The sequence below is a fragment of the Varanus komodoensis genome, unplaced genomic scaffold (assembly GCF_004798865.1).
Source record: "Varanus komodoensis strain SLA01 unplaced genomic scaffold, ASM479886v1 scaffold19, whole genome shotgun sequence".
Lineage (NCBI taxonomy): Eukaryota > Metazoa > Chordata > Lepidosauria > Squamata > Varanidae > Varanus > Varanus komodoensis.
Genome location: NW_025335550.1, coordinates 22,781,754 through 22,797,259, shown reverse-complemented (window position 1 = coordinate 22,797,259; position 15,506 = coordinate 22,781,754). Strand labels below are relative to the sequence as shown.

The window sequence follows — 15,506 nt, the reverse complement described above, 5'->3', positions numbered from 1 at the left end:
CTAGATTGAAGGCAAAACTCCTCTAGGATGTGATGGGATCATTATGCTTATAGTTGACACAAGGTTGGTTTGTTCTGCATTCTGCAAACTTGAAGTGGTGCATTTGTCTAGAAAAGATAACTGCTGTTAATGAGCAACTCCCCTGTTGCTGTGTGTTATATAGATTCCAGGTGCAATGGCACACCTGAATGCATTCAGCAGAGAAAATGCCAACATTATCATGGGTCAAATTATCTTTTGTGTCCAGAATTGCCTTTCACTCTTGTTCTTGACCCTACACTAGTATAGCCTTACTTAGCCAACTTTCTCCTCTTTCTCTTCTCAAGGAAATTTTGAACATTTCTACATGATGCAATTTGGGAATACGTGCCTTTTCTTTCCATTGAGACAATTTTGTATTTGGGATGTCTGCAATCCCCAAATCCCCAAATGTTAATTGCAAAAAAGATTTTTTTTTAAGGTTAAATAATGAAAGTCTTCTCTGAGACCAAAGTACCCACCTAAAGAAGAGTTTGCTTATAGTTCTACCCTTGCAGTCTTCCGACTAATCTTCTCTGCAGTTGGATTATGTCATATTTCAGCATCACTTGCATCATCCCCTTTGTTGTCTCAATCCCTGGGGTTTTTTTCCCGTGTCTGACCTGCTTTCCCCCTGTGGGATACTTCAGTGTCATGGCACCTAACATGTCACCTGGCTCTGCCTTCCCTTTCCTCAGATGTTAGTCTGACGGGAGATATTTTACTTTGGTGTTTCCAGTCTTCACTTAGTTGCACCACAGAGCCATTGTGGGACATCAAACTCTTCAAAACCAAAAAGGCATTTTCATCTTTTGAGTGGATTTTTAGAAAATGGATTAAGGAACAATCCTGTGTGTGTTTAGACAGAAAGATAGCCTACCACACCCTGAAGTCAGGATTGCAGAGAGCTGCAGGAATTTTTTCTTCCCAGACATGAGTAGAGTTGTCCCTTTAGAGGAGGAAGTGGAGTAGAGGCACTTCCTTCTGCTGCACAGTCGGTTAAACTGATGTGGAAGGACTTCATATTTGCTGGTGAACACGGCTCTGCAGGACATGCTTCCCCCATTCAAAATCTGTGGGTGCATTAGCTCTGTGAATGCAGTGCTCCAGCAAACTCAGAAACCGCATTGCTCATAGATTGTTATGTCGGGCTACAGAGGCAGTGGGCCAGAGGATTCACAACAACCAGGCCCTTCACCTGCAGCCCTGCAAAAACTGTTGGGAGAAAGGGAGTGAGCAGGCCAGGAGCAGGCAATAAACAACCCAAGGACTAAGAAAACAAACCACTGTTTGCTTATTCATTTGCCAGTCCAACTCTGGATAGAGCAAGAAACCTTGGATTGGCGTTCTGCATGGACCAGGCCACTGCCTTGCTTCATCTTTAACTAATTTCCGTTTCTATCCCAGAGGTGCTGCTCGAAGCCGTGTTCCTCAGTGTTGACCCTTATATGAGGTATTTCCCTCCATCCTCCTAATTCAGAGTTCATGCCTCCTTTGAAGTAAACTGCTGAACACAAAGCTCAGATGGACTCTGTGCCTTTTGCCAAGAGTTCCTGATTAAATCTTAACTTAATCTTCTGTGGGTTTTGTACTGCAGGCTTCTGGGGTACTCCAAGAGCAGGGCACACTTTTTCTGGCCATCCGGCAATCCTGAGCCCTATGCCATGGCAAAAGTTGCCAGTATAACCTGATACACAAACTAAAGTGTTCATGGTTGCCAAAGTTTACAGCTTCAGGAAGGCATAGTGAAGGGCTCATTCTAAGTTTGGTTCCAGGGAAAAGTAATGTTGGGTTGGATCCAGACAAATTTATTTTAACAGCAGGGCAAATGGGTTAACTGAAGTCCCACTGACTTCACTGGAGAGCCAGTGAGGTGTGCTGGTTGGAATGTTGTACCTGGGAGATCCGGGTTCTAGTCCCCACTTGTCCATAAAGCTCACTGGGCAACCTTGGGCCAGCCTTACCTACCTTGCAGGGTTGTTGTTGTTGTGAGGATAACATGGAGCTAAATAAGCCACCTTTGTTTCCTCACAAGACACAAAAAGTGGGCTATAAAGGCAATGTAACAGTAATAATAATTAAGCTGGAGCTGCTTTCAATTAACATTGCCAGGATCTTACCCCAAAGAAATTGTTGCCATTTTTTCAAAAGACTGTCTTAGTCTGTCTTTCTTCTTCTTCTTTTGCAGACCATACAGTAGAATCCACATGCAGGAAGGGGGTACCATGATTGGCACACAGGTTGCAAAGTAAGATTTCCGCGGCTCATTTCGTGCTCTCCCAAACTGCCTATCCTCCTTTCTTTCTCTGCAAATGAGAGCTTGGTTCATTTGTCTGAACCAAATAATGGCTGATCATTAAGTAATCAGTGCATTAGAAGAGTACTGGAGAGAAAGGTGCATGCCTAGAACAAAACTGCCAAGACACGAGAGCGCACAGTGCCTGCTGTTGCTCACCAGTGTTCATGGCATAAACACACACGCACTTGCCTTTGGACACCCCCCTCTTGATTTCCCCAGTGCGTGAACTGATTTCAGCATGCCCTGAGCCGTTACTCAGGGTCTTCCTGGAGTCACTGCACTGCTTGCCTTCCTAAGGCAGGAATCTCTGTGGTCGGACACAGCCGCTCCTTCTCGCTTGCAGCAGCGACTCTCTGCAGTAACAGCTTTCTGTGGCTACTGCACTGCATAATGAGGGCCTCTTTGGAGCATGATGCTTGCTGCCAGTCAGCCACATCTGGCCCACATGGGTTATGACTAAACTGAGGGGAGCCGTGGGCAGCAGAACTCACAGCTGTGGCTTCGGCACGGCTCTGTCGCGAAGGATGGCTTTTTCCTGCAGGTGGCCTCGATCCTACCGCTGAAATTTTGACACAGAGGGGAAGCAGTGCTTGATGAATGTCCACAAGGTTGTTCAAGTCCCTCTTCCCCTTTTCTCTCCAACCTCCCTGCTGACACATCTGGTGCCTGAGGCAGGAAACTCACTCAGAGAAAGGGTTGCTGATGGAGAACCCTCCGGGTTGTCAGGACCCACCTCTGCTCCAGTGTCTTTGCCACCTCTGTGTAGTATTTCACAAGGTGTCTACTGTGTTTTAAATAAAGCAACCACGTGACCATCACGACGGTGAAAAGAACTGTCAATGACCACTCGGTGTACATTTATAGCCCTGGTGGTGGGCAGGTTCAGCTGGTCTGCGTGGCCTTGGATGTGGACCAACAGGTGCTGGAGCAGGGGCTCTCCACAGCAAGTACTGTGACACTGCAGTGACTGGCTGCAGTGCCCTGCTCTGTTAAGGAAAGTTGCATCCAAATTCCTGTGTGTTGCAAGCAATTTTATTGCAAACTTTTCAGTGCACACTTAGCTAGTAGCATTCGTGTCCCTGTGCTGCAGCCAGGAGTAGGCACCATCAGCTCCTGCCGGTTTGGCCAGTGCTCCTGCATTCTGGGAACTGGTATCGAATAACGTTTGGAAGGTTGCAGGCTGTTCACCCATGACCTTCAGCTGCAGTAGAGCAAATGCAGGCAGGAAATAGGAGACTGCTGGGTGTCTTCCAAAGGGTTGATAGTAATTTTTCTCTGCAGCAGGGATAGGCACGTTGGCTCTCCAGATATTGTAGGACTGCAGTTCCCATAACTCCTGATCATTAGGCACATTGCCTGGGACTGTTCTCTTGAGAGTTGTAGTCCTGACTCTCTGGTGATTGAGAAGCGCCTTTTCCTGTCCTATTTAGATATGTCATGGGTTGAACCCAGGACCTTGTGCAAGCCAAGTGGGTGCCACATTACTGAGTTACAACCAGCTGCCCTGATCAAATATAATCTGAGTACCTGGTTCCATCTTTAAGAGTGGTCCCATAGAAGATCAGCAATTTGGTGCAGAAATCCCAAGGGCAGCTCGGGATTGATCAAGGATTAAAAGAACGTGCAGCTTTTACTTGGCAGTACACTGAGCATCCCTGCTGGGGTGTGTAACAGTTCATTCCTGCTTTTTTAACTTCTTACAGGGTTCTGGAAAGCAAGGAACCAAAGTATCCAGTAGGGTCATTTGTGTTATCTAATTCCGGCTGGACAACTCATGCCATTTCCGATGGCAAAAATCTTTCCCTAATGTCTCCTGACTGGCCAGGAAACCTCTCCCGATCTCTGGCTCTCGGAGCAATTGGCATGCCTGGGTGAGTGTGCTTTGAAGACTTTGTGTAGCCTCCTGTTGATTTTGGACTCTGCCCTGTGACACCCAAGCCATGGAGCCAGCTGGGTGACTTTGGGCCTGAGGTATCACAGGGTTGTTGTTGTGGGGATAAGACTGAGAGTGGGAAAAGGAGACTGGTGTAATCTGCTTTGAGTTTATAAGGAAACAGTGGGATATAAATCTAATAAATAAATAAAGGGCAGGTCACCGACAAAATCCAGTGCTGGCCCCTGGGTGATGGGACCTTAAGATGAGCCACCCATACTGTCAGAAAAAAGATCTGCTGGATAAATGTGGGAGAATTCAGCGAAAGGTGGGACAAAACCACTTCCATTTCACACTTTGGAGGGTGGGGCAAGTTTTCAGAAGAGGGCTCCCTAGCACTTCTCCCAGCTCCTGGCTGCCAACAGTTTTAATTCCCCCCCAAATGATACTGGCTACCAGGTGTGCTAGAATGTTTGGGCTTGCCCCTAAATTCTGGAAATGCTTCTTCTGCACCCAGGCCTCAAAGCATGTGTTGTTCGAGTGTGAGGAAGGAGTACATCAGACCAGCATTAGAGCAACTCGGATCCCTCCCTCCCTCCCTCAATTCTGACATTCAGGGTACTTCACTTGAATGAATGGAGAATGGTGGCTTCCTTGGGGAAAATGAACTCTTTGCTACCCTAAGGGCAAATACCCATCTCAGCCTCACCTTCCAGCATAGCTTTGCTCAGCCAGGTACCCTGCAGAGGTGTTGGACTGCAGGTCCTACATGGTAAAGTTTACTAGCCAGGGTTGATGAGAGGTGTAGTCCAGCACATCAGACAGGCATCAGGTTGTGGGAGGCTGCTGCAGAGTCAACTTCAGGGTCTAAGGTTTGGCCTTTTCATCATTCAAATGAGACTGTTTCCTGCTTCTTGGAAGCTACAGAATTGTTCAGTATGGTACAAGTTTGGATGGTTCCAAATTCTATTGCAAGGAAGCAAATATCTCTTTGGGGTTCGTTGCTCTGGCAGGAAAAACAGGCTTCCAGGAAAAAAAACCCTGAAGGGAAGAGGTTCACTCTGCTCTTGGAGAGGAGAAATACACAACTTCAATGCACTATCGCACCTCACCCAATTTAAAAAATGCTTGAAACGGCAGAACTTTTGGTGCAAGCTACATGTACAAAGGGAAGAAAACCTCATGCTGAAATTCCCTCTTCTGTGTGCTCTTAAACATCTAGGAGCTTAGGGGACCTGACTGCCCTCATCCTATCTGGGCTTTCTGGATGACCAAAACCCTTTTCTTCCCTTTCCCCACAGACTTACAGCCTACTTTGGCCTGTCTGAGATCTGCAGGCCGAAACCAGGCGAGACCATCCTGATTAATGCAGCAGCTGGTGCAGTGGGGAGTGTGGCAGGGCAGATCGCAAAACTCTTGGTAAGTGGTCCTAATGATGCGCAAATCAATAGGTGTAACTTACACAGGTATAATTATGCAAACATTAACATTTAGCTGGACCAGGAAGTGAATCTTTTTCTCTAGAAATCACTGTGTGTGCATGTTTGAAATGTAGCTGACACTAACCAGGCGCCATTCCAGAGAAAGCTAGTTAGTACTTGACAAATCACAGCAACTCAAACAAAGCATAGTTCACGCCAATCCTACTCCTCTTCCCTGGAGTAACGCCCCACTCTCCTTCCCTTCTTCGGAACATCTTTCTGCTTTGGTATGCAAGCAAGAAAGATCATGCCAATCTAGCTTTTTTACTTTTGTAACTTATTAGAAAGTTTTAACTGTGCTACATGTAACCCTTTAATGGCCAATGTATAAAAGGGCCAACTGAGGACTGTTCAGGCACGCCATCTGGAACGATGTGTGGGCACCCAGTTATTCTCAAGACTAAATGTTTGAAACAAAGGCTTCCCCTGTTGTGTATTTTGGGCATAAGCACATCAGGACACGGGCTGCCTGTGGTAAAGGGTGGGAGGGTAGAACTTGTGGAGAGACCCCAACTGGAACAATATGTTGATAGACTGCTGATTTTGTAGACCAGAATCTGCATAATTGCAACATTTTCATAGAATGGTAGAATAATAGGGTTGAAAGGGGCCAAGAAGGCCATTGGGTCCATTCCTCTGCTGGTGCAGGGCACCAGGTTACACCATCCCACTCAGATGGCTGTCCAGTTTCTTTTTGAATGCCTCTAGTGTGGGGGAGCCCACCGCCTCCCTCAGCAGCTGGTTCCACTATCGTATGCACTGACAGTGAGGAAGCTTTTCCTGATATCTGCCCTGAATCTGGGTTGTCGTAACTTGAATGGATTATTCTTTGTCCTACATTCTGTTATCAGTGGGAAGAGATCTTGACCTTCCACTTTGTGACTGCCTCTGAGGTACTTACAGAGTGATATCCTGTCCCCCTCAGTCTTCTCTTCCCAAGGCCGAACATGCCCAGTTCTTCCAGTCTCTCCTCATAAGGCAGTGTTTCCAGGTCTTTGTTTTGCTTGACTGGCACTGGTTATTTCCATTCCATTGTGTTAGTCTGTGGCGCATCTTATTTGGTTCTGCTGCAGCCAAGCAGCATAAGCTTTTTTTAAAGTAAATTTTATTATTATTTTTCTACAAACTAAAAAAAAGAAACTAAAAAACATCAATCATCAGAAGCATCAGACCTACTGCGTCAGCCCCCTATTTTTTTATAGCAATCCGTAAACATTTTCAAATCTATGCATAGTCCCGTTTCTCTAGCCAATAATAAAAAGAGTTCCAAGTTTGATAGAAGTATGTATCCTCTTTCTCCTTCAGAGACAAAGTCAGTCTGTCTCCAGCAGCATAAGCTTTTGTGGACTTGGAAGTATGATGGATTCTCAGTTTGGCAGGTTACGCACATGTGGATGCACATACATGGGTGTAAAAAACATAAGCAGGATGTTCCCACTATGATTGTGATGCTCAGTTGGCCGGTGTGGCAGAGTGGTTAGATTGGATTGGGACTCAGGAGATCTGGGTCCTACTCCCCACTCAGCCATGAAGCTCTCTGGGCCACTCGTTGACTCTCAGCCCATCCTACCTCATAGGTTCCTGCTGGCAAGCAATACCATTTTTCAATTTTGTGAAAATGCCTCTTATTGAAATGACATAAGCCATAAGAGTGTATCTGTATTACTTTCCCTCACCGGGCTGTGCCTTTACCCTGCAGGGGTGCAAGGTGGTTGGCTGTGCGGGTTCCAATGAGAAAGTTGCCTACCTGAAAGCACTTGGCTTTGATGAAGCCTTTAACTATAAGACGGTGGAGTCTCTGGAAGAAGCACTGAAAAAAGCATCCCCTGATGGCTATGACTGCTACTTCGATAATGTAAGTTCAGCCTGCGCTCAACCCTTGTGCCGGCCGTGAGGTATAAAGCAAAGCTTGACCATGCTGTAAACATGGCCAGAGGGGCCCTCGCTGTTGACAGCAGCTCTCATGTTGCCTTGGTTGTACACAGATTTGCTGTGTAAAGGTCAGCTGTGATGCTTTGTTGGTGTGATGCCTTGGGAGAGCCAAGGCCTGCGGTTGCCCCGATGGGATACAGCAGAAACAGACTAATGGGCACCACTTCTGCACCTGTGAGTGCAGGGCAGGTGCTCAGGCAACCTTTGAGAGCCCTAATTAAATTCCTTGAGATCAGACGGACTGGAAAGTCATCAGTTTGAGTGTGTGCGTGCATGTATATGTGCGGAATCAGAGAGCCGACCTGTCACTACAAGAGGAAATGCCGGAACAATTTGAATATCTGTATTGGCGTAGCAAATTAATCTTGCAACAGGTGGTGACAAGGCCTGACTTCTCCTCTGCTCTCCTTGAGAGATCCTAGACCACGAAAAACCAATTATAGTGAAACAATTTTAGTTGGAAAGTTTCATTATACAGGGCAGGGAGAACCACACCCAGAGAAAAAATGCGCACACAAACAAAGAAGAAGTGCTAGCAATTCCCTAATGAATCAATCAAAGGCAGAGTGTGGTGAAAGGATAACAAAGGACAAATTGCAGCAACTACGAAAGAAACAAAGAAAAAGTGGTTGAAGTACCACCAGGTAAAAAGAAAATAGAAGCATAAAGAGGAACAGTGAGGAGCTGAGGTGTTGACATTGAAATAGACTGTCAGATTTCTCCAAGACCAGATTCGCAAGAGATTCATTTCCCTGTCAGACTGTTTCTTTTTCACACTAAGCTCCATTCTCTCATTGCCACTATTCACTATGAGGGGAGTCATGAGAGTTGCAACACTAAATTCATGTCTCTTGGCCCATGATGCACCAGTTCGTTTCTGCAGGCCAAGAGCAAAAGAGAGCACCTCTTGCCATGGATTCCAAAAAAACTTCTTTTTCCTGACGGGTATACACAGACTCTAACTTCCTTTCCGGGTAGACAGATGGGGGCAAAGCTGCTTCACTAAGGCAAACAGTTTCGTTTTCACAACAAAAGCAGCCCTTATCTACAGAATGACTGGCGAAGACAACCTCAAGACAATTATCTCTGGTGCTCTCCCTTACAAACTGAAGGCCATATGGCCTTGGCATGGCCTCAAGAAATTATCCTGGCTTTGAAATACTAGGAAAATTTCCTAGCCTACCTCTTGAATGTACTCACCATTTTTCCAGTCGTTCCCATCCAATGCCCACCCAAAGGCAAATCATTACTTAGTATTATCACTATAACTCCATCAGTGTGCTGGATGCTCTCTGCCTTGAGGAGCTCACAATCTCAAGTTTGATATGTGGGAAGGAGGGAGCGGAAGCAGAAGTAGTGATTGCTTCCATTACACATTGTTCAGCTTAGTTATAATAGGCCATGTGAATTAGGGAGTTGTGCCAAAATCTAGAAAAAGTGGGTTTTGAGCTGGGATTTGAAAGAATATACGGAGATAAGAGACAAGATTCATGCAGCATTCTTCTACTTCTTGTCAGAAATCCTGAGACCAATGCTAACTGTGTGTAAGGTCTGCATAGATAGCTTCTCACCTCTTCTGTGTGCCTCGAGTCTAATCCTCAGCTGAGGAAGTGAGTGAGAGACTGGGGTGCTTTAGGACAGTATCAATCAAAGTACAGTGCAGAACTGCCATTTCATCAGCCCCAAACCACTTTTTGCTAAAGAGGCCATAAAATTCCTTATACACAGCATTTCAATTAAGCATTTAGATTAAGATTAGAAGTTGCCCTAGCTGGCTGTGGAATTCTGTTGAGTGAGCGAAAAGAGTTAAAGAGATAAACTGGCTTCAAGACTATCAGGTGCATTTTAAGACTGGGAAATGCTAGTTTAACATATCCCCATGCTGTGGTTAGGGGCAAATTAAATTACTTTTGAAGCTGAGGAAAACTCTTATTATCTGCCATCCTTAAGCTGAGAATTAATATACCTAGTTAGTTATCCTGAGCTTCTAATCTAGTCTGAACAGGATATTCTGGTTCTTTTCATAAAATCAGACCTCAGTGTGTAGATATGTCTCAGTCAACAAGACAGCTGTTGGTTTCCAGGACAATCAACAATTCAGTTGTTGGTTAAAGGATTAAGTGAAAGGAAGGACATATGACCCTGACGCCACCCATCTTTCTATGGAATAATCCTCAGCCCCACCCATTTACTGGTTACAACTAGGGATGGTCAATTCAAGGCACTATCCAGTGTGGATTCCCATAAGTTTCTGAACTTGGAGGATTGTGGGGATCCAATGGGAGGGGGAGTAAGTCCAATTCTAGAATTGCTTTCACACTCCCAGTGTCCTCCAAAGCATGTAGCCAGTCAATGTTTTTCCCCTCCTCATGAGGAGAAGAGGCTGAGGCATCTTCAGAGGACAGCATGCCTCACCCTTTGTCTTCCCCTCCCTGCCTTGGTTCTGAAGACGGTCTTCTGTCTTTGGAGCCCAGCGGGATGGAAAGAGCTGTGCTGGTCCCAGGAGTAGAGGGAGGATCCTTTGAGCTGCAGCTCCACCCTCAGAGTTCTTTTCTGAGGTCAGAGCTGGGTTTTCACCCTATCCTATGCCCTGCCCCCAGTGTTGGGAGGTCAAAGGATTGCATCCTCAGTCTACTTCTATGTGTAACCTTTGCTGCCACATTCATCTGCATTTTTAAAAAGGTATTTAAGTATGTAGTTAACTATATATTTTTTGAAGCACCTTCTATCAAGATACACAGGTCCTACAGTAATTGAACAAGGGGGAAATCACCTGACTAATGTATAGTTCAAAGGAAAGACAAGGAGAAACAGACCAATCAGTTAGAGAGAAGATAAACACTGGGGTGACATAGCTCTGCTGGTAGTGGGCTTGTTTGCTCATATGCTCTGGGCCTAAGCAAGAGGTTACTGAACAAGCAGATTGCAAGGTTGAAGAGATGGGGATGCTCTTGTCAGTGGGCCCCTAACATGGTGTGGGCTCCAAGCAGGTGCCCAGGATCCTATTTGCCTGACCACAGGGGAAGACTTTTTCATGGGAAGGGAAAATCATGTTCTGGTGCAACCTGCATTAGACCAAAGTCAGCTTGCAGGGGGGTTCCCATCATCTCTTTGACCCGACTCCGAGCCCTGCCTCAATTCCCAGCTCTCATCCCTAGAGTAAATCTGGCAGCAGATCATCTTGGGTCTACTCTCTCTAGGTTAACAGTTCTCTTTGTGACCATTAGTTGCAGCATCTACAGACCAGGTGTGGGTTATGGACACCATGAGTTGCTTGTTTTTTTGTTTTGTGTGTGTGGTTTGTTTGTTTGTTTGTTTTGGCATTACGCTGAGGTAGGGAATGGGTGGAATTTTTTGCCTCCCATAAACTGGATATGAAGACCTTTCAGTGCTCTTTGCACTTTTAAAGATGAGGCTCCTGAGGGTTTTGATTTTTAAAAATTAAAACGGGCCAGCTTTCTATTTCTGGCAGAACTAAAAAGAGTTCAAGGACAGGTGGGAGGAAGCCTTCACATTATTTTCAAAAACCTGCAAAGAGAAGCTCATTCCTCTCTTACGGCTGGGCAAGATGTTTCCAAGTTTAAATCTTAGCCTTATCAGCATAAAAAAACAGCCTGTGCTTCATTGATGGGTAAAACTCCTTCTGGAGCAAATCCAGGAATGGGTGATGGTCGATCCGTTGCCTTGTGCCCCTTAGAAAAAGAATGGAATCTGGACCTGTCTTTTCCAACTCAGGTTTGCTTGCTTACTTCTGCTACCAGTGAGCCTGGCTCCAAAGGTTAGCCAAACATCAGAGCATCCTTCTCTCCAGATGAGAAGCTGCATTCTTCAGAGGACCCCTGCCACAAGTAATAACTAACCTTGAGCAAACTCATGACCCTCCACTCTCCCCCCCCCCACACACCACATACACTACTTTCTTTACAAATACTTCTCTCCCCTTGTGTATCTTAAAATCTGCTTGCTAGAACAAGGATCTACTTTACTCTGAGGAGATCTGCATATGTAGCTCTTAAGATGGAACTTGTAATGTCATGTAATTACATGTCATGTAATGTAAAAGGCTGGCCCTCCTTTTAGGCAGAGTGTTGCAGCTGTCCCAGACAGTTGGCTTTGCGTGTCAGGAAAGGGCAGCAAATATAATTATATTATATTACTGTATTAGATTAATTTTCATTGCCCAGAAGAGGGAGATGCACTTGTGAGGGTTTCTGCCTTGCATGCCAAGATAACTTGCCTGCCTTTTGGTTACTATGCTTTGGGGGGCAGTGGGGTGGGGGCAGGACATTTGCTGAGATGCAGATAGGACTTGAGATGCTCCCATCTTACATCTGTGCCTATATTGTTCTCTTCACCTTGGGAGAATTATGATCCACTCCCTCATGCTTCTTTCTGTTCAAGCATGCTCAGAAAAAGGGTCACCATAAATTTCTTCCCATACCAGCTTTAGTAGGAATGGCTACTGAATATACGTATCCCAGGGGAGTCCCCTATACCCTTTCTCAGCAACGTATCAGGCCAGTTTTCTTACACACACACATAAGAAAGTGTAGTTTGACTGTGATTCTGAACTTGAAACTGGAGCATTCTAGGACCACTTAGTCAGGAAGAAATAGATTTGCCAGTGGCTGCCCCAGCGTACTGAAATACCCATCTTAAGCCAGCTCAAGATATATCCCAGTGGGTTTTTTCCCTTTTATTTTACATTTTTATTTTGATAGCAGTAAAGTTTAGAAAGCAGAGAGAAAAAAAAGAAAAAGAAAAATTACAAAGAAGCACCAAGATGTATCCTAGTGGTTGAGAACTATTACCCTGCTAAAGATTGAAGAATTCATTTTCAAAATACATTGATCATTAAGAAACATCTGTAAAAGTTTTCCCAGAAATGGACAGGAATTTGTACAGCTGGAGCACCAATAAATGAAACACCATGGGGTTGACTTATTTTCAAGTGATTAAAACCATTGTGGAAGCCTGGCCAGTGGAAATGTATGCCAAATCATTATTTTGAACAGCTGTGCACATTACTGCACAATAAGCCATTCCCTGAATCTGCCATGAAATAACTTTTGAAAGTGATGGAATTAAACTGGAATGTGCTACATTAGTTCATACGAACGTACACAATTTAGCAAGGTACCCATTCTGGAAGTGGATGCATTCCATTTTGGAAAATATGCAAGCCTTTCTCCGACTGGAGGAAACGGGTTCGTCTGGCTTGCAGTAGAAGCCAGAACTAATTGGCAGCCTCATAGATCAGTCCTTAAAGCCAGCATCCTGCTTCTTGAGACAAGGGTGACCAATTGGGTTAGGAAACCACCAACCAGTGGTCCTTCTTATCCATCCTGTATCTTCTCTCCAACCTGCCCTACCCACCTGCTCAATAATTATACATCTATTTTTCAAAGTTTCTATTGTTTCCATGGAATAATTTTTGAAACCCTGCTTTTGTCTCCCATGGGAGTTCTGAGGAACATCAACAATGGATCCATCTAGTTCAATGAACGGCAGTTCTCAGGTTTCTGGCAGGAATGTTTCCTACTGGGGAGAAAGACTGGCCCCTCCATGGCACTTGGGCATGAAAAGCAATTCCCATGGAGGTTTTTTCCAAGCTGAATGGCCACATGGGGAGTGTATGAAAATTAGATGAATATGTGGGTGGAGGGTGTATGTGGCTTCATTTGTCCATCTCAGGTTATCCTTTGTGGCTTTCCCCTCTAGCTAAGACTGTATGTGCTTTGTCCATACAGGTGGGAGGAGAGTTTAGCAGCGTTGTTTTGGAACAAATGAAGAAGTACGGGAGAATTGCAGTGTGTGGCGCAATCTCATTGTATAATGACACTGTGACTCAGAAAGGTAGGACTCCTTTTCTTATTGCCTGTTACTTAATAGCTATTGAGAAGAAGAGAAAATGGATATTTGTAAAATTTATGTGTGATGCTTGACTTGTTTCTCATTTCAAGCTGAAATGATTCCCAGGGCTTGTGTTCAGGTTTAATCATGCTTTGAGTAAACCCATCAAAATCAATGGGACTTAAGGTTAGTCATGACCACCTTAATCCAATTCATTTCACCTAGTCTAGTCTAAGGCATCCAAGTCAAAATCTAGCCCGAGAAAGTAAAAAGTAAATGCATTCATATGTAACTTCTAACATAAAATGGTTACTTTGGTGTGTATTTGGAGTCTTGAAATCACTAACAAATAGCTGCATTTCTGTAAAGAAATTTCAACTAGGGAATGGTCTTTCTTCCTAAGCAGTAACCCACAGCAATGAAAGAAGAGCCAGCATACCCTTGATATGAGGTGATACGTCTCAAGTCTCTGTAGCAGAGACTTAACACTGTGATTTTATGCATATTCAGCCTGAGACAGGTATCACTGTTTTGGTTTTGGTCTTAAATAAACATGCCTAGGATTCCAGCCTCAGTGTGTGATGCTGTGTGCATTCGATTATATTTTTTGAAAAACGGGGGAGTCAACCTCTGCTGGGAAGCAGGATAAGGCATTGCACACTTTGGTCACTTAGCCACATAGGGGTATAGGCCAGGGCTGGCAACACTGAGACTTGGGATCAACATGTGGTGCTTTGAGTTTGTTTTGTGGCTTGTGCTAGCACCCACAGTCTCTACCTGCAGGCGCCCACTTGCGGCTCTCAAACACCTGATATTTACCATATGTGGCCCTTCCATTGAGCAAGTCTGACTCCGCGTGTGGGGGCACCGCACTGAAAGACCTGCTCTTAAAAATGCGACCTCTCTCTCTCATCGTCACACACACTCCTGCACAGCTGTCTGCCTACCTGTGGTATGGAATTCTCTCTTCACTCTTGTAACATCTAGCTCAACAGTGGGAACCCTCGTTTTGTGGAAATCTCCTGGGCCTTGTCCCTCTCCTGTGCCCCATTCACTCTTCCTGCCATCATCTTTGCCCATTTTTCAATTTGCTTTGTCTGGAAAAGCACCAGCTGAGTCCCTTCCCCTCCTTTGCCACCTCAGCTGACTTAGCTGGTGCTTGGAAGAGCTGCTCCGCGTTGTTGCTTACAGTAAGTATTACAGAATTTCTTAGCATCACTCTGACAGGGCCTCTTAGTTTGTGTTTTGTCAAGATGGTCTTGACATTTGCAATGAAGGATGGGCAAACTGGTGGATGGAAGTAATTGGCTGGCAGCAGCCCCAGTGAACTAACTTGCTGGCCTCTCTTCTCAAATGTTTTGATGCATCTTGTTGCACCTTAACATCAGTTCCTGTTCCCATGGAAGAGACTTAAATACCTTATTTTCTCTCAGTATTTTTCTTATTTCTTTTAAAGTGGAATAGCACTCCTATTTTGTAATAAAAATACAAAGAACAGATAAAAGGGAAATTAATATTTTATCACCCTGTCAATGGGAAGAGGAACTGCAAATGAGTGGCAATTAATAAACAGGTCAATAGTCTCTCTGCCACACTTAAGAGAGATCCTTAAAACAGAAGCTGCAAGAAGAAGCTTTTAATTAAAAGATACAGTTGTTCTTCTAATCTTCCATAGCACTTTGTCTGCTTACTCTGCTAATGTTAGCAAGAAAAATGCATTCTATGACAAAAAAAAGGAAGGAAGGTAGACAAATGAAGTCTGGAAAGCTATGGGAAAACACTGCAGAAAGTTCTGGAATGGAAGGATTCAACCGTGTTGTCTGGCTTCTCCATTGCAAATGACAGCAATTCCTGTTTGTGAAGAAACAACCTGAGCAGGAGCCACAAAGCAGATGTTTCAGCCTGTGTTTCCTTCAGGAATGAACTGTAGGCTTCTTATATCCAGCTGTTGGAAACAAACCTTTATCATGAATAAAGCAGAACCTTTGCACATCACTAGAGGCCAGCAGTGAGCTAGAAGATCCTTGCTTCTTTGAAAACTGGTTTGGTT

The 15,506-nt window shown here is 44.8% G+C and overlaps 1 protein-coding gene across 3 annotated transcripts in view; it reads left to right on the top strand.

Annotated features, from left to right (window-relative positions):
- PTGR1 (prostaglandin reductase 1) overlaps positions 1-15,506 on the top strand; it is a 43,582-nt gene that overhangs the window by 22,336 nt on the left and 5,740 nt on the right. For all 3 annotated transcript variants that reach the window (XM_044427631.1, XM_044427632.1, XM_044427633.1), the window contains 6 exons: positions 1,426-1,471; positions 2,207-2,266; positions 4,021-4,188; positions 5,492-5,609; positions 7,371-7,526; positions 13,354-13,459. In XM_044427631.1, coding sequence (XP_044283566.1) covers positions 1,426-1,471; positions 2,207-2,266; positions 4,021-4,188; positions 5,492-5,609; positions 7,371-7,526; positions 13,354-13,459 — 654 coding nt within the window. The remainder of the gene's footprint in view (positions 1-1,425; positions 1,472-2,206; positions 2,267-4,020; positions 4,189-5,491; positions 5,610-7,370; positions 7,527-13,353; positions 13,460-15,506) is intronic.